The 19,925-nt window shown below is 42.9% G+C and overlaps 1 protein-coding gene across 1 annotated transcript in view; it reads right to left on the bottom strand.

The window, feature by feature from the left end:
• LOC103775887 (SPRY domain-containing SOCS box protein 4-like) overlaps positions 1-4,315 on the bottom strand; it is a 59,534-nt gene extending 55,219 nt beyond the window's left edge. Inside the window, exon 1 of the mRNA XM_008943361.1 lies at positions 3,622-4,315. Coding sequence (XP_008941609.1) covers positions 3,622-4,315 — 694 coding nt within the window. The remainder of the gene's footprint in view (positions 1-3,621) is intronic.
• Between the last annotated feature and the right edge of the window lie 15,610 nt (positions 4,316-19,925).

Below are 19,925 nucleotides of genomic sequence, written 5' to 3'. Positions count from 1 at the left end.
GGTTCCAGTGCTCAGATAATTTTCGTGGCCTCCTCTGGACCCACTCCAACAGCTCCATGTCTCTCCTGTGCTGAGGAATCCAGAGTTAGACACAGGAATCTCAAGTGATCATTATATACAGAAGACAGACCATCTGCTTTGCACTTCCACACCAGTTCAGAACAAGGCACTGCTGGACCTGTAATGCACACTTATAAAAAACATTTTGACTTCTGGAAGTCAAGATACCAACCAGTTTGTCAGGTATTTTTAAGGATCAAAATAAATCACTGCCTTCAACTCACCTACTCAGTGATGAAGTTTTCCACCATGGCACTGTTATATTGTCCTCCCACTGCTTTGTTTAAATGCACAAGTACTAATATATTGGTCATGATCTGCCATTTATACAAATGTGGTTTTGCTATTTCTCTCTTCCAGACTATAAATAGACTTCAGGTCTCCTGATCAGAAAACAGTTATAAATAGTCCAGCTTTTTTTAAACACGCAGGTATCCTGATGAAAAGAGCACCTGAAAAATAACACCTACGGCATTTATGGTATTTGGGGTTTTTAATTATTGCAATAGGCAACAAGTCAGAAGTCTGATGTAAAATTCTGCAAAATTTAGGCCCTGGGTAAACACCACTGTGGTAAGTACTGATAGCATCTGATCAAAGAAGTTTGTCCTGGGAAGAACCCATCTTGATTATAATGAGCACTCTCCACCCTGTCCCTTTGCCTACCCTCCCAAACCCCTGACAAATATTTGTAACTCCAAGTCTCTGAAGTGTGAGAAAAAAAAAACAACTCGTGTGAAAGTCACAGCACATCATCATGTGATGCTCAGAGTAGCTTCTGGAGCTGAATACTCTGGGTATCAGCTGCAGCTGGAAGAACTATGACTTATTATGACTACAGAGTTATTCTGGGAGCAATATCCAGAGCCCAGAGGGCATCCAGGTTCTTGACCTTTGACCTGCAGCCTTCTCCTGACGATTCCCCCACCTAAGCAGTAATTCACACACTTCAAAGTCTGCATCATCTCTGTACCACTGCCACATATGTTTAAGTTCACTGCAGCTGCACAAGCCCATCGTTTGATCCTTTCACTCCTCTATTCCTCCAAGCCTTTCAACTCTTTGCCAGGCAACTGAAATACAGAGGCCTTGAAAGTATTCAGAGGTCTTCTATTTTAACAGCAAGCATTGAAACCCCTAGAAATCCCTGCAGTTGGGGTCTCCATTAGCTCAGTAAGACACCACTGAACCAACCACTGCAAGCTGTGGTACGCATTCTGAGCAGGAACAATCAATCACTAAATACCAAGCTCCAAGTCACTGTTTGACAGCACAGCTTCAAGAACAGCTAAGCTACTATTGCCAGATCTACTAAAAGCTGCAATCAGCAGCATGAGGTACTCCCAGGGAAGAAAAAAAAAACCTCCCAACATAACAAAAAAGAGAATTTGTAAGTTTATAAAGCAAGAAAACAACAGCAGAATAACCCTCCACACACATGTATGTTGAAATTTAGCTAAGTTTGTGAATGCAACATGAGCATCTCACAGAGAAGAGGCAGAAGAGGCAGAAGAGGGTGAAGAGGGATTGCTTTAGAGCACCAGCAAAACCAGCCACTTTGTTTTCTTGAATGCTGTTTTTATTGCAATGGATCAGTGACCATGTGATAACAAATTATCTGATTCCAGGATGTCAAACTGCCCCATGGCAAAGCAGCTTCAAACTTCCTCTTCACATGATCAGATTAACACTCACCCCTACATAAAAGTTTAGTTTACAAGTTTACTTTTAGCCATTCACACATGCTTAAAAAAAAAAAAAAAAAGAAAAGAAAAAAAAAAAAGAGACTCCTTTGACTTTCTCAGGGATGGTTTAGGAAGCTATCCTGCCTCTTCCAGCACAACTATCCCACGAGAAACCGGATGGGAATTCTTCACTCTGCCATCTCACAGACCACAGTTATCCTTCTCTGCACAGCCCCTTTTATGTAACAAGCTCTACCAAACTCATTCCCATCCTCCTCCTGTGTTTTCAGCCTTCTGGAGCTCCCCTGAGCAGCCCTGTGAAGGCTCCAAAAGGAATGCAGAGTGATTCCTTGTGTGGACGTGGTGGATCCAGCCGAGCTGTACTTTGCTTAGTTTGGCAGCTATTCCCAGTACTGTAGAAGCTGCTTTTGCACACAAGTATTAAGTTTGCAAAAGTATCTCTCCCTCACTACCCCCCTCCCCAAAACCCAACTTGTCAGCACACTACTCTTTGCAACGTCTGAGTAATTGCAAAATACTTACAGTCCCCTGATATCCCCCTGGACCAAAGGCTCTCAGGAAGCTGCCATTTAGCATCTGGCTGTAATAACCTGCAGGGCTTCTGTGCATAGAGATTATTTCCCCCAGTGCTTATTACAGATGTTTATGAGAAGGTAATCTTAAACAGGGTCAAATTATGTAATTACGTTTCTACTTTGTATGTCAGATGTGAGGCTAATGAGCAGAGAATTAGTTTTTGACAGAAAAAAAATTAGACTACCCCATCCTAATTGAAAAGAGTAGTAAATTCCTTCAGAAATTACTAATTGAAAGGCAGGTGTTATACACTGGCTTTTTTTTTTTATTTTTACAAGATCAAGTTCCATTCATGAAGCCCCAAGGCCATGAACATTTTGTTCAGACCTCTATTTTTGTTAAATCTATATATTTATATTCACAGTTCCTCCTGTGCCGTGGATAATAGAGTCTTTAAAAAGAAGGAAGTTCCACTTACTACCCTGTTCAACATTCCATTCCCCAATTCCCAGCAGCCCAGGAGCTGACAGTAGACAACGGGGCAGAACATGGACAACATTGATCCAGCAGAGCACATGGCTTCCTGAGCTGTGAGAAGAACTGGACAAGTCCCAGTTCTGCAACTCATCTTCCAGTGGGCTACTACCTGAAGGTCACAGAAGGTGCTGCTCCTTACTACTGAAGGGTTTAAATTTGATTTTCCCCCTTTAGATCAAAAATGGTTAATGTTGATCCAAACCCCTTTATTTCTGGAGAAGAAAATACCTCAAGAGAGCATCTTCTGAAACAAACAGAGCTCTCTGTCAGACAAACTGCTGAAAGCAGTATTTGACCTGAGCCCCCAGATCCTTAGGGATCCACCAGCTGCTTCTGAGAATCCTGGAAAGGCAACGATGGAAAGGAAGCCTACTGGCCTGGATTCAAGTATATTTGTGCACACCATGTAGGAGTTCCTACTACTACAGGAAGTTTTGATAAGATCCACAAATCCTATTTAAAACCCACAGATTTAAAAAATATCCTCCAGTAAACAAGAGTTTTACTGTTAAATATATCCAGGAAGTTTCTCAAGATCTTTTTTTCCACAGCCTGTTCACTTTCTTTGGACACAGATTTCTTGCCACTTTGCTTGCCAAAAGGGAAGATACTTTGATACAAACTGTACCACAATACACAACTGATAGATATCAGTCGTGGGCAGTAACCATGGGATGCAATCTACTCACAGTACAGAGTTCACTCCCCCCAACACACTGTTCAAAACAAAAGGATAAAGAAAAAAATTCCTGTGTGAGAAAAGTTCAACGACAGCCTAACAAAGAAATAGGGTCATACTTACGGTCAAGACCGTTGATGTATCTCATTGTAATTTCACAGTGCCCCCAAACTGCACTGACTATGGGGTACAGTTTTTTCCCTTTTAGTCCCCTGAAGGCCACTCCAAGATACTGTCCATCTACCATGAAGCTCAGCGTCCCTTCGTCCATATCCAAAACCACCAGTAAGGAGTCTGGGAGTACAAAAGACTCGTCGGGTTCCAAAAAGACAGGGTACGTGACGCCGGGCTGGTTTTTACAGTTGTGGTAGAGTTTGTTGCGCCCCAGGTCCCAGCCCCACGACTCACTGTTGCTACCAACCAAGGACGTGTACCCCACCGAGTGCAGCGGAGCTTCCGCCGTGGAGACGCCCACCACGGCGTGAGTTCCTCGTTGCCTCGTGGGCCAGTGGATCTGCCAGACGTGCAGGCCCCTCGTGTAGCCGACCTTGCCCCGGATGCAATCCGTGCTTTGGGCAACGGGGTGCCTGTGAAAAGTCAGTTTATCGTCTTCCTTCACAAAGATGTTCAGGGAGCGATCCTCGTTGTTCCACGCGTGTTTATACTGGACCTCCAGCTTGGCAGGGGGCATGTCCAAGAGCATGTCCAGTCGCGCCGGCTTGCAAAAATCCGGGCCTCTCAGCTCTCGTTTAACAGGCCTATAAGGGGGCTCCCTCACATCCACAGACTTTATGCTCCCTGAGATTTTCTGGCCCATTGCTTGGCTGCAGATTTACAAAGGAGAAGGAAAAGTTGACTTTGGCCCAATGCTACCTCATGAAAGCGTTTTCACACTGAGCCAGCGGCCTGCCAAGCTGACTGGATTGACTTCTCCTGTTTGGAGCTTTTAGCAGCAATGTTTTCGGAGAAAAAACGCTCCTAAAAGAAAGCAGAAAGTTTCCAGTTAGTTTAAGAAAGTCAACAGAAAAGCCACAGAATGTTTTTAAAGAGCTTCTTCTCATCCCTAGTAGTTATTTTAAACACCAAAGCTGAGAATTCCCCAGTTTTTGTTCAGTATCCTACAGCGCTGCCCAGCCTGCCGGCAGGATCCGGAGCCCACCAGCGTGCAGAGCGCAGACAGTCATTTCCTCCAATTCATACCGGGACGCAGACACTCCCCACCTTCTGCCCTTCCACCTATTCTGTCTGGCCAAGCTCACGGCGGTCCTGAAGAAGGCCTCTGCTACTCCCCAGCAGCAGTGACAAGCTTTGTGTTCAGCAGTAGCTTCACTTTCACTTACACTTTTGTTCCACAGTTTTTGAAACCCCTATTGTGTCAGCAGCTCCTCTGATTTCCAGCTCTTCGCTGGGCCCTGGTGACATGAGGCATTCAGCTTCTATGTCTTTATTAATAATCAAATGCAGCCATCAGCAAATGGCTGCAGAATGAAATGCTTCCTTTGAACATATCCTAGCCTTAAATTTTTATTGAGAAGGAAGAAAAAATTCACCAAGCTTTAGGTTTATTTTATAAAAGAGCTACAAGAAAACAAACAACACCACAGGGAACGAGGAAAGAGGAGCCAAGGAAGGATAAACAAAGAACAGAAGTTTCAGTCCTCTGGCAGACTTTTCTAACAGGCAGCTACTACAACTGGGTATGCTCTTCACACTACTGGACACCAGGCTAATCCCTGTTTTCTATATTTCAGTATCAGGCTGGTCAGAAAGACTGGAACACAACAAGACACATGAATGGGAATACATGATTTTGAAATGTATTCTTTCTGTGCTTGCACAGACAAACATGGTAATTTAGCTGGAAGCAGTCAGAAGCACCCAGCAGAGATTCTTTGCAATTAAGTTAGATTCTTTGACATTTTAGAGCTCAGGCAGAGCGGAGGGGGAAGCCAAGAAAAGTGCCTAAAAGAATAAAAATTAAGTACATGACTGACATGGGATCAAATGAAGTATCTGCACCAGCAGATCCACTGTCATTTAGCAAAATAAGTGCCAAGTCCAGGAATGCTCAAATATACCTGAGTAGACCCACTCTGTTCATCTACTGACAGAGACGGGAAGTGTTTCCAGACACAGGAGGAGTCACCAGACTCTCAAAAGCCTGAAGAGCCTGGGTGATAGCTGGTCTTCATAAAGCACCAAACAGCAGACAGGGACATAATCATCTTGCAAGACTTGGTAAGTCATAAGTCCATGCCCATCCTTTTAAAGAACTTGCACACCAGATATACTGTCCCATTGCAAAGATCTTTTCTGAAAGATGATTAAGAAACATGTACTCACAATGGAAGGAAATAAAAAGAGAAGTTGAGAAGGACACCTGTAAAATTTACCATCCAACCACACTTTAGTAGTGAATGAAGCCCTTGTATTACTCACAGTGGCCAATACCACGTAAAGTGTTTTCTGCTTGCATTAAATACAGAAATGAAACAATGACTGTGTTATGTGAAAGTTTTCTCAAAAAAAAAAAAAAAAAAGGTAAAAAGTTGATTTTCAAGTCAATACAACAGTTAAGTCACTGTATAAAAAGCATTATTTTCCAGTGGCTGGTCCCACCTGTGCTCACCTGAGCGTAAAACAACCACCTCTTTGCACCTAATGTTAATCTTTAAAAAACAAACTTAGGCATAAGCCCTCGAGCCCCTGATCTCGTGCTTGCAGGATTCAGAACAATTCACAGAAGTTCCCCACGTGAGCTCAGCTTCAAGAATCCTCTTTCCTTCTTTCCAAACAATGCAGAAGGAATCTGAAAGCGTAAAAAGTAATGACACTGAAGTTGGCACTTGCATTTCCCCTGTTGCAGAAGCACTCACAGGTTGTTTCAATGGTACAGTGGCAGATTTGGCCCATTGAAGCAAGCTCGTTACTTTATTCCACACTAGTAATCCTGGGGGAAATGAAATAGTGATGCTAATACACACACAGAGGAACGAGCAGGAGCAACCATCAGCAAGTTCTCCTGGGAGAACACATGCCCAGGGCCCAGGCAGCTACTTTCCAAGAGGTGCTTGATTATCTAAGCTTGAAAGGAGGATATGAAAAGGGAAAACAGACAGTCAGAGGGAACCTCAGTTAGCTCTACATGCCTTGGAAAATTTCCCCTTTAAATCACCAGAGGATTGCCACAGTCCTGCCAGGGTGCTGAGGGAGAGGCCGGGGAGAACCTCAGCACATCCTCCTGTATCGCTTCCTGATCACATGAGGAACTCAGCTTGGCACAGACCCTCACCTGGCAGATCACCAACAGATTATAAACACCAAAGTGACTGACTTGGCAAGCCACAGACATTCTTCCTAATGTGCCCCAAACTGTAACACAAATAGGCTGCTAACAGATAGCTCAGTAATTCCAAGGAGTAAAACATGTCACTTTAAGTACCTTGACAGATGCACAGCTGCACCTTTACTCTGGGGTGTGCTCAGTGAGGACTTCAGTCTGAAACCATTGTACAACATCAGGTCTTTCTTCATACATGGACATTACCACATAATTTAAGTTCCTAGGCAGTGGTACAGCTCAAAAGTCACCTCTCACTAAATACCTTCCCCCCATATTACATCCTCTTGCATCCTAACTCTGAGTAACCAGTTGTTCTCAGTTCCTACTTAGAAGGCAAATAATAGCCACATTTACCTTGTTATGTAAGACTTGAACAAGTAAATGGGGGAGGAATATTGACATTTAATCATTTATACCAGTACAGCAATAAAGGTTAGAGACAAGTAGAGACAAGTATCTACTGGAGAGTGTCCAGCAGTGGCTCTGAAGGTGCTGAGGGGACTGGAGCATCTGCGTGCCAAGGAAAGGCTGAGAGCCCTGGGGCTGGTTAGCCTGGAGAAGAGAAGACTGAGAGAGGATTCTATCAATCATTATCAGTATCTAAAGAGCAGGTGCCAGGAGGATGGGGCCAGACTCTTTCCAGTGGAACCCAGCAACAGGCTAAGGTACAATGAGCACAAACTGCAACCCAGGAGGTTTGATCTGAACAGAAGGAAAAATTTCTTTCCTGTGAGGGTGACAAAGCCCTGGAGCAGGCTGCACAGAGAGGTTGTGGAGTCTCCTTCTGTGGAAAGAATCCAAACCTACCTGGATGTGGTCCTGGGCAACTGCTCTGGGTGACCCTGCTGGAGCAGGGGTGCTGGATGAGATCTCTCCAGAGGTCCCTTCCAACCCTTACCAGTCTGTGATTCTGTGTAGCCCCATGCTGGCTGTGATCTAACAGCTCTGATTGCTGGTGCTTAGTAGTAGCCGACGCAGTGAGGGGTCACAGCACACACCTCCAGCTAACAACCCGTGCGACACCAATGTGAGCTCCACAGGGAGTGACTTGTATAGAAAGTCCTCCTGGCAGCTCACAATAGTCCAAAATCTTTAGCTGAAAACCTTCTTCCCATGTCTTGAATTAAAAATGTGCCAAAGCACAGCACCGTCACTCAACTGCTCTGACTTTCTGCAACCCTACACTGCTTAAGGAACTTACATCTCCTTGCCTGTATCTTCTCACTAGACACATAAAATATTCTGACATTAAAGAACATGTGTTTTCACTGCATAGCTTTGCTTCAAAGCTTTCCCCAAAGTTTTGCTCTTCCAGTAATTTCAAACTCCTACAGGAGTTAGGAAATAAAATATTTCAGTCTGGCTTAATATCTGATCTCTCTGTTATACCTCTTTAGTGACTACAACAGAAACACTAACACTCCACCCATTATCCCTGTGATAAAAGATATTTTGTGGAAAATAAAGCAGTATTTTCATGGGAAGAGAAAAAACACGTCAGACCACCTCTTCAGCAACTGGAAATCTCTGGTTGAGAAGACTGTTAGTTCTTGTAACCTAAATTATCTGTCTCACAGTTTCACATTGATGCCACACTTTGTCAGGATACAATGATGAGATGAAACGTACTGTACAAGAACAAGCCAGCTCCAAACAGGAAAAGTGTGTCAACGTTGCTTAGCAGTGTCCTCATGCAGACTGCCAAAATATTTAGGGAAATTATTCACAATAAAAACACAAATTATACTTACCAGAGAAAGGCTTGCTGGGACACAGCTTAGCTGTAATTAAATAGGGTGAGTTTTTTAACAATTCAGTATATTGGCACTGGTAGAATACAACTGCTGATAAAAGGAACATGTTTTCTGCAAAGTCAGCTTTCAGCATTCAGAGTTATATTTCCCTCTGGATTATGAGCTAGACGTGCAGAAAGCTTGAAGAACACGCACAAGAAAGGACACCACATAAACACAATTCCAAACTACAGTAAGAATGTGCTGTGGTTGTGGTCAACTCTGCTAAACTTACCAAAGTCTTGCTTACCGAAGAAGAGAGAAGCAGCGAAGTGAGTCCTAGCTAACGATACTGGGCAGAGAAACTGCCCAGCAGAAAAAGCAGGGAAGGTGATGACTCCAGCCATCAGCTTTTCTGAGTTCTGCATGGCAGCTCCCTCTCTTCTTGCTACTGACCCTCACCGAGTTTTCTTCCTCCCTGCAGACAGACCTAGCTGCCCACCTGGGCCTCGGCACCAGCAAGGAAGGGCTCCTGAATGCCAGGAGAGTTATGAGAGGCTCTGAGCCAAGGCTCTTCTCCATGGGCACCAAAATTGTTTGTTCCCCAGGTGCCTGAACAGAACCAACACCCTACAAGTTCGAGTACCACCAATCTGACCCTGCTCCTAACGTCTCTACATGAGGAACAGGATGAACAAAATCACCAGATCTGGTTATAAACCCTTCTGAAGAAAGGTTTATAGTTTCAGAAACAAGGACTTTTGCCTCCACCCAGACAATGTAAAGGCACAAGGCCCAGTGTCTATCAGCTATGTTCCCAGCATGCAAACAGCTACATAACCATGACAACGCTGTTTTGAGGGTGACAATGAATTAAAGCACATTTTTGGCACCATAAAAAGATTGGTCAGTTTGGATTCAACTGTAGATCCTGGTATCCAACATTGTTGATTTATTGCCCATTTTGAACAATGTTGGCATCCTTTGTCAAACTGGGAATACAGAGTAACAATGCAACCAGCCAAAATCGCTTGGATACTCTGAACTACCCTGTGCTACAGATAAAATTTCATGCTGCATGCACACTTCACAGATGACATTTAACATGTGGGCTGAACAATGCAGCAGTAAGTCATGACTTCTTCAGTTCCTGAAAGGAATGCAAATCCTGAAAATCCCAAGGACATTCCTCCATAAAGAGTAACTTTGTTTGTAATGTTTCAAAAATGTAATTGTATCAAAATTCGAGATAAGCTTGTTATTAAAATACACTGTGCATTTAGCTGCTTGGAATTAGAATAATCTGAAATACCACACCATCTGTACCACCAGAGTTAGAAGTGGTTTAGTCATATGGTGAAGAATTCAGAAAGAATCTCGAGTAGCTATGAATACAACAGAATGTATATATTTAAATACTTCCATCCACTGCACTTTGGAACTGAGCTGATCTGAGGTTTTGGGTCGTTTTTATGCCTTCCACCTCCATGCATGTGTTTCTGGAATTTGCCTCTCTGGTACTGAAAGTTGGTTTTAGATGCCAACATTTATATTCTGAAGAAACAGGAAAGATGACAACACACCAATTCTGTAAACAGGTTGTTTGCATAATGACTTCTCAGAATACAGCAATGTAATTTGAAAAACAAATATAGCAAGATAATACAATAAAAATTACTTTTTTTTTTTTTTTTTACTATGCACGAACTTTTTAAAACAGCAACATTTCAGTTCTAAAGTTACTGAAAGGAAACATTTACTTTCCTTTCAGGGTACTATAACAGGAATACTCACGTGACTCCAAAATTACCATAAGCTTACAGAGGTTCAAGCTGCTACATCTCTCCAACCACCCCCCTTCCCATTCATTCTTCCTTTTTGTCTTGCAGCCACCTGCATTCAAAGAGCCTTAAGATGTCTCTGCCTCAGAAAACCAGCAAAATATTTTTATTTTATTTTGCCAGGTTATTTTGAGGTGGATAAGCCCTCTGATCCGGCACATCAGACCTATTTCAGGTAGTCAAATGTCATGGTTATATCAAAAGAGCAAATTAACACATGAAAAAGGCTTAACACTAAATTGAGAATCAGGTTTTCAGCTCCACTTTGCATTTTACAGGATCGTTTGCCATTTTACATTTCTACTCAGCCAAGCTCCACCAAGTAATACCAATAGGTGTCAGACCACATGAGATTTAAAGCCCAGGGAATAAATGACTTTTAATATTGCAGTTTCTCTTCAGTCATTACTATTCACCAGCCCATCGCTTTTTTAGACAATTTATTTTACATTTTACCTCTACAGCTTTGTAAAGGATCAGTAGTCCTAAGCTTCAATCTCAGAAACAGAACAGTCATTAAATGAAGACCTTGGATGTAGCTGAACACCTTCCCACTACCTTTCATTTGCAATTTCTTGTGCTGTAACGTACAGTGGAGCCAGCTGGCCTTAAAAATGAAGGAAAAGTTTGAAAGTCATGGATGAGAAAAAGACTCCTGGAAAGCATCTTTCCTCAGTCTAGTCAGCAGCAAATCCCAAGGGACGTGCAAGAGATGATCCCTGAGCAGACTGAGGAAGGTTCAAAGATGACTGGTAGAAAGTGACTACCAGAGAGATGAGAGCTCCTCTAGCTTGACACAACTGTTCACCAGAACTTTTTTGCAGCTGCAGAAACTGCAATAACATGCTTTAGTGAAAATTTGGGCTTCAGTCTTAGTATATTATGTGTGTCAACATTTTCCAGACCTGGTGAGTCTTCGTAAATCGTGATGGAGTCTCAGTCTGCCACGAGTTTTCTAGGGGTAGTGTCACAATGACCATGGGGGGTGAGAAGGAACACCCACCTCCAGCAGCATCACAAGTCTGGTGCTTAGTCTCTGCACCATTTATATAAAAAACCTGAAAAGCATTCACTAACAGCTTAAAATTTGTAATGCTCTTGGAATGGCCAGGGTGCTTTTGTTGTCTTCTTTTCCTTCTAGCCTTGCTTTGTTTAATTCTCTTTTGAGCTGAAGTGGCAGCATGCAGGCAGTACCTCTCAGAGGGTCTCACTTTGGCAGGCCAGAAGCAAACCCATTGGATGCTCCAGCTGAGGCAGCCCATTAGAGGCAGTTCCTGATCTGACCTGCATGACTTTAACACTTCCAACACTGCTGCCAAACTGCAGTGACAAAACCATACTGTGCCTCTGGCCAAACACAACAGACAAGAGTTGAAGCTATTCTTCCCCCTGCAGTGAATTGAACAGCTTGATGCAGACGAGATGCCCAGAAAGGCTGTCTTGGACAAACCGTGGGTGAGCTGTTGTAGGGAAGCCACAAACAGCACGTGGGGCTCAGGCTCCTTCCCTCCCCTCTGGATTGCCCTGGGAGAGGGGGAGGGCAGGGCTGGAGGGAACCCAGCCATTGTACTCGCACCAGCACGTAGGAGATGAATGCACCAGAACAAGTTTGATCCTGAACAAAAGCGTATTCTTCAGTTTAATAGGAAAATAGGCTTACACAATCACACCATCTGCATCCCTCCTGACCCTTCTTCCCCCTTAACTATTTCAGCCAATAGCCACCATCAGCCACATCTGACAGCACAGCAGCGGGCTCAAAGGTAACCACGTTCCTATGGGAGAAGCAGCTGGGGAGAGGACAGGCAGCTCAGAAGTGACCCCATGGAAGGCCAGGCTGGGCTGTGAGCTCACATCTTGCCAAGGCACCCAGAGGAGAATGAGCTCACTACAAAGCTGTTACTACAGGCAAAGTGTCCTAAAGATTTCTGCTCAAGTCAGCCACAAGATGCAAGCCCAGGAAGCAATGCTTCATCAGTCCTGTGCTTTCTGGAGTGGCTTCTTTTAAAGAAGAGGAATTAAGTAAGCACACTTTATGCATGTTAAGGAAGCATCATCACCAATTCAGGTCGCGCAGACGATTTTGTGTTTCCCAGGCGAGGTGACAAATGAAGTCGCAGACAGCTCCTGAGCACTAACAGAACGACAGACCAACTTCCTGGTAAAAGCTTCTCAAAAAAAACCAACACATTTTTTAAGCAACACCAAGGAATTTCATCTGTCTCAAACACAAGCCCCTGCTACAGCCCATCTGTCAGCAGAGAACAATTGCACAGACAAATGCGGGTGATGGAGAACAGAATATCAAGGAAACAAACTGCCTGAGCCCTCAGCAACAAAACTGTTTTGCCTCATGTCCACAAAAGCTTTCCCTTTGCACAGAGTAGTATTTTCATTTGTGTTTGTTATTAATTTAAGAAATAGGGCACTTGGTAACACTGTGGGATCAGAAAGGCCACGGGACTTAAAGTTAAACATTTACAGCCAGTTATGTCCTGACGTTAAGAGTCTGTGACTCATGAAGACACAAGGGTCTGATGCCTTGGTGAGAACCCAGGAAGGGGGTCTCAGTGGTGAAGGAAACTCCACGTGGAATGTTATTTTCCTTCTGGATCTTTCAGTGTCCCAGAGCCAGATTAAGTGGGAAAGCTGCCTTTTCAAACAGACACTGTTCTGCAGAGGAAAAGGATCCCAGAGTGTTTCCCATGTTAAAATCAGAGAGAGCCTCCAACTAGAAAAAGTCCCGGTGAAAGAAATTGCTACTCTTAGTAGCATTCACATCCTTTACTACTGACCTAGCAGAGTACATCCTAGAAGAATTTCATGTCACAAGTGCCAACAATTCCAGGTATTTTTGACCACAGGAAAGTACTTCAAAAACCCCATGCTAGACTTCCTAACAGAGGTATGGATAAAAATAAATCAGCTTTGAGCCTACCTCCAGGAGTCTCAACACAGACTATGATCCATAAGCTCAAATGCAAGGTATGTATTTCTCAAAATAACTCCACTCTTTAGTCACCACTGCTAAGCAGCCTTCCACAGAGAATTTCTTTCCAGCAGCACTTTATTTGTAAGAATTAATTACTAATTATATTTCATTCTTTAGTGTATTGAGAAAAAAGGATAATAAAAAGAGATTGAAAGTTATTTGGAAGAAAATTGTACCAGGATGCAAGTTTTCATGGGAATAAAAAGGACTAGCACTCAATCTGTAGGTGTACTGTCACTGAAGTAAAATAACTAGCATCACATTCTGTAAGTCTTGTAAAAGCTGTATAAAAATGAGCATGGTCCAGTTAATCTTTGCACAAAAAATGCCATATTTGATATTATTGCAAAGAATCTTCAAGACATCTAGATTTTCCAGACGTTGATCCTTCAATAACTCAGGCAGGCCACTGCTTTGCCTTGGAGAAAACTACCCTCAGTTTAACTTTGGATCAGCAGTACTATACACAGAGAAAGCACAGCAGTAAACACAAGCAGAGTTCCATCAATGGGTATAATATATTAAAAAAAAAAGAAAAAAGTGTTCAGAGTTTTTAATTCTGGAAGAACAAGTGAAACCCTACACTCCATTGGGAAATACAGACCACCTTGATTTCCAGCTTAGTAAAGAATAAAAATAATACTTAGAAATATCCTTAAAAGTAAGGGACTACCTCCAGGGGTGGAAAAAGGAATTATAAACTCCCTACCCACTCAATAAGGCCTGCATTCCAAAACAAATACTGGGGAAAATAATTCTTCTCTCAACTTCATTTCAACTGTTTTTCAAGCTAGACTTGCTTTTGCTTACCACATCCTCGAGCACAGCACAGGCAGGATGGAACTGAGGTAATGAACACAAACATGCTTCCAGAATCATCTGACACCTAACCAAGGTATTCCCCTGAGCACCAAGGCAAGTTTGCATTTATCAGGGAAGCTATGGTTTACCACTGCAAAAGGCTTGGAAGTCACATGCAAACCACGCCACTGTTGAGTGTAAAACCACGTTGGATACTGCACAAACTCAGACTGTTTGAGAAGAAAGCAAGCCCTTCAGCCAGTGGGTTAAGAAAAGAGAGATACCCAAATATACTAGAAATCTTAGGGGTTTTAAGAGTTTCAATTGTTCTCCCAAAAGACAAACTGACACACACTTCTCCAAGGAGTGTTGTGCAGCCACTGAAACTGCCACTAAACTCACGGGCTTAGGAGCAACTGTGCTTATTTATATTTATCATTGACTCTGTTACAATTGACAGCAAAACAGATCAAAACTACCTGAAGGAACTCTCTCATGAGCAGAGATCTTCTCCAAAGGGAGGGAAGGAATGAAAACCAGGTATTTTCAATGGCTCTGCACACCATTTTCAACACAGATTTATGGCAGAGGACTTGGTTACCATCCAGTCTCCCTCCCTCTTCCAGTGCTTCTCCTCCTCCTTTCCCTGTATATCCCATTGTCAGCTTCTTTATTACTGGGAAGCCACATGTGACTCGATCCTGTGGCCTTCCTGATGGACCTCAGTCTGCTCTCAAATTAGGACTCAACTATTCAAAAAAAGCTGAATCGTCCTCAAGATAAAATTAGGCAAGAATAGTCTATACAAGCTAACCAGCTTTCATTAGTCATCAAGACACAAGATTCTATACCAAACTCATCACAGAAGGAAAGACTATTCTTGTGTCCCTGATGGCTTTTCTCTTCCTAAGGATTCAGGTTTTGACTCTCCTCCACCTTCAGTGGTCTTTGCCATGCAAGTCTCATGACATCACCCCAGAGGCCTCATCATCACAACTAATCACCAGTAGATCCTGCTCCTATTTTCGCCACAGGCACTGGCCCACTTCTATTCTTAAAAGACTACTCGTTTCCAAAATGATAAAAATCAGTTACAAATACTAACCAGATCCCACAGGAGGGATTTGCCTGACTAAATTTAGATTGTATGATGCAGATGAGCTCATCATTGGGATAAAATTAAGGCCAGTAAGTGCCCATATTTGCAATGGACATAAAAGTGATTCCCTGTCTAATCACACACACAGTGAAGATAAAGCCCTTGGGTAGGAAAGAGGATGCACCAGGTCCCCTGTTAAGGACCTTGGTGATACAATTAGGAAGCCTAACTATATTGCAAAGTGGTCCCTCAGAGCAATTCCTCTGCTTGGGAACCACTGCCTTAAAACGGTGGTCAGGAAAATACCCGAGCAGTCACTTGACTGGCGAGTGTAGGAGGAAAAACATTGGGTGAACTGTGCCACAGCAGCAGCCAGCAGACACCCAAGAGCAATGAGAAAACACACCTTAAAGTGCTGGAACTGGAACACAGCAGATGGTGCTCCTGAACAGAGAGTCCCACGTGGGAAACCTCCCTGGCCACTGCTTGGGCTGTGCTCTGCTACAGAGACACCAGCGACCTGGCTCAGGTTCAGAGGACAGCATTTGGAGCTACAAACCACAGCTCTGAAGCACAGTAAAAGGCAAAGGGAAAAGAGGGGATGCTCTTCAGTGCTGATGAAGGATTCATAGTGACCTAAGCACGGGAGAACTTTCAATACTAATAAAAAATAAGGCAGTCGGTCTCCATTCAATTGCACTGTGCAGAAATCACAATGATTTATGAGTTTTGTCTAGATCCAATTGCAGAGAGCAAAAAGCCACCCCTGTGTGTGCCTCTCATACTAAGCATCCACCACCTCATGTCTGTGCAAGACACAGGAGCAACCAAGGCTGCCTGCTTTACACACACAAAATATTAAAGGAATTAATTCCTAAGGCAATGGGAAAATACTACACGGGAGAACTTCCAAGTCACAAATTCTGCCTCTTTAAGCTAAGCTGCTTAATCAAGTTAATTGAAGGAATTAAGAAAGCATCTGGAAAAGAACACATTCACCAACCAGTCTCTAGCCATTTCTGATCTTGTGTTCCTTCTCCTGGGCACAAGTTCCCTGCTGGGACAGGACAATCTATCATCAGCCATTATGCTGATTATTACCATCCATTAGTTTTGCATGAAATTTAAACCTACTTTTCTTGTTTATTTACAAGCTATTCCCATACTGGATATGAAGCAACTATGTAATGCTTTGTGGTAACATGAGGAGTGTAGCTGAATAGTAATTAGAGTTACACATTTAAAATGACCAATGGAAGTAATAATTTTCTTCACAAAACATTGTTTACTGAATTTCTGTTCGGTAAGATGAGCAGGACAGAAGCTTAAGCTCTTTAAAAATACAACTGGTTAATATATGGTGTGGGAACTGGTAAGAACCCACGAGAACGACAAGTTTTAATTATCAATCCCATAAATATAAAATGCAATTAAAACATCATTCTAGAAAACACTGAGAAGAGAGTTAGGACTCTTGCAAAACAATTTTTCTTTTCTGCTATTAAGGCAGCATGATTAAAATGAAGAATAAAGCCCTTTATTTCAAAAGCCAATTATTACATGTAATAAACATTTCTTCTTGCATGGTAAGAGACCTAAACTCAAGAACTGAATTCTACCAAGACCATCAACCTACACATCTTTGCTGTAATACAGTAACGGTTCGAATTTTCCCTTACAATTACATTTCTACAACAGACTCTCAGGCTCAGCTTTAATTTCCTAAAATATCCAGATCAAAAAAGGTACAAGCAGAAAATCCCTTGTGAAGACCACTTCAGTGGGAACTCCGTGATGAATGTTGTATTAAAATGCCAGTTACACCTTGGTGTAAGGATACCCAGAGGAAGCAGCCCCACGTTTTTCACAGTGGCTGTAAGGTGATGCCTGCTCTGCCCAACCTCGGGCACAGTTCCACACTATTTTACCACAGGGAAAACATAAAATCTAAAAATAAAAGGAGTAAATGCAGAGGGTTGGTGCCTCTGTTCATTAAGACTTCCTGCTCCACCATCCTCTATTAGCAGGCTGTGGGTGGAGTAGAGCAGTAAGAGCTGGCTCATCAGTCACTCTCACCTCCCTAGAGGGTTGATACATTTCAGCTTGGATTTCCCTTCGGTGTCTTCTTCCAGCACTCAAACTGGGATGGCTTGGCACATAGGGATTTTTTTGTCCTCCTGCACTATCATTCAGCATTGCTAGAAAGAGGTGAATATGAGTAATAATAGACGGCTGATTCTCAGCACGGGGTCCAAGAGTAGGAAACACAAGTCAATTCTAAGTGCTGGAGGTGGCTCACTGAAAAGGGAACCCCTGTAAACTGAAAGACCACTGTGCCCCAAGACACGAGCTCAAGGAGCAGCCTCCAGCACCTCTCCTGGCCCAGTGCAGGTTACTGAGGTGAGGGAAGGTTCCTCACCATGTCAGCACCAACTTCCCACTGGAGTCTGAGCCCCACAGAATCGGGCTGCAGCAGCTCTGACAGCTTCCTCTGTGCACCCTGCCTATGAAGTCTATTCTCACTCCCCTTTTAATTTTTAAATCCTGATGAATACTTAGGCTTAGTCCCTTTGACAAATTAATCACCTTTTCTCCAGCTGCACCTCCGAGAACTCATGCTGTTGAACGTTCCTCACCTTCCCTCCTCTTGCTATGTCCTCGCTTCAGCACGTGGCTACCAGGAGAGGTATCTCACAGCTAAGTCTCTTCTTCTCTCCACCCACACACTTTACTTCAAATACCGTTAATACAGATGTTCAGAAACTTAAAAGCAAGCACTACATACTCCGGGCGTCACGCTCATACTTGTCTAGCATATCTTGTAGCATTCAAACCTCAAAGGACAGGATACACGTTGCAACAAATCCCTCCTGAGCCCATTCTCACATCTTTGGTAGGTGATCATTGCACTCACAACTCTGGGTCTAAGTCTCAACAAGCCATCAATGAACCACGCATAAGATTTTCTAGACTACTAGAAACAGTTACGTCAGCACTGACCAAAGTACAAAGGAACTTCTTTATTTTATGTTTTAATCATTTTAAATAATCAGCAGCCTCAATGCATTACTTGCCTTTGAATACAAGAGATGAGAGAAAAGACACGCTCGGTATCTCGCAACATCAAAGCCAAAGGACTACACAAACATCTAGTGGCTGATCAGTGAGAATATCCCAGTGAGCACTGCTCAGATGTTAACAGCATCAGAGACTGGCAATACCAGAATGCAGGGACACGATCAACCATGGGCACAAACCTGGTGTGACACCAGGAGGGAGCAATGGAGTCAGAACGAGGCTGGGATGGCAACGCTGGCCATCTTCTATACACTGCTGTGTGTCACCACCTGGAGTTCAAACAACTTCTGACATTAAATAGAACCGTAGAATGGGTTGGGTCAGAAAGGATCTTGAAAGGTCACCTAGTCCCACCCCCCTGCAGTGAGCATGGACATCTGCAACCAGAGCAGGTTGTTCAGAGTCCCAACCAACCTCACCTGGAATGGTTCCAGGGATGGGGCATCCACCACCTCTCTGAGCAACCTGGGACAATGTAAAAATTGTCTTGACATGCATGACAACAGCTCTCAACAACGGGGAAAATATTTTCACTTCAAGCAAGACAACATAATGTACCTGCAGCTCCTTGCAGAGTCACTCCCCAAAATAACCACCTAACTGCCATGCTCCACAGACAGGGACTTTGCTAAAGCATGGGATGAAACCATTGAAGCTCCGAATTTAATTTATCCAGTCTCAGGTTTAACCACATGCCCAAAGGGTGCATGGCTGCTGCTTCTATCCCATGTGAAACATGTAATAATGGCCATGGCCCTGCCCAAGCGGACTAGCCAGAGCCCCAAAACATTCCCAAGCCTTCAAAAAAAAAAAAAAACAAACAAAACAAAACAGTTCAGCATGTGCTAGTATCACACTGAGATCCTCAACTTAAGTCCAAATAAACTGTTCCACAGGGAAGAGATACTCTGGAAAACTATCTACATCTTTTTAAAGGTTAAATAAGGATAAACTTTTAAGATAATCAATGGAGTAGTTAAATTTTAATTTTAAGCCTCAACTAAGTGTCTCAGTCAGAAAAGTAAATAATACAACACAAAAAATGCCATAAAGACCAGGTTTCAATTTTAACTCTTAAATCTCTGGATTAGGTACACAATTTTGTGATCACTTTTACCTTGAGCCAACAATTCACATAAATAAGTCAAATACATATAACTTTGTAGTGTATCCTGGAACAACATCTCCAAGCAAGACCTTGAGCCAACAATTCACATAAATGAAGTCAAATACATATAACTTTGTAGTGTATCCTGGAACATCACCAAGCAAGGAATGCTAGTATGGACAAATTAATATTTGAACTTTAAAGCAAACATTCACTTGAAACCACAACAATGATTCTGCTGCCAGAAGTACATGGTAGCCTTTGGCAAAGAACACAGCAGAGCTTATTCTGGAAATAGAGTCTAAAATATTTAAACTTGGAAAACAAAGTTTCAAAAGGATCAGCACTGGCCCCCGGATTATTCCCCATGTCCAAGCTAACCTTAAAGTAATTCTCAAAACAAGAAATCTTTTATAATTTAGCTAGTAACAT

Source organism: Merops nubicus, unplaced genomic scaffold (assembly GCF_000691845.1).
Source record: "Merops nubicus isolate BGI_N331 unplaced genomic scaffold, ASM69184v1 scaffold5927, whole genome shotgun sequence".
Lineage (NCBI taxonomy): Eukaryota > Metazoa > Chordata > Aves > Coraciiformes > Meropidae > Merops > Merops nubicus.
Note: the sequence above shows the minus strand (reverse complement) of the source record. Positions and strands in the feature narration are given on the sequence as shown.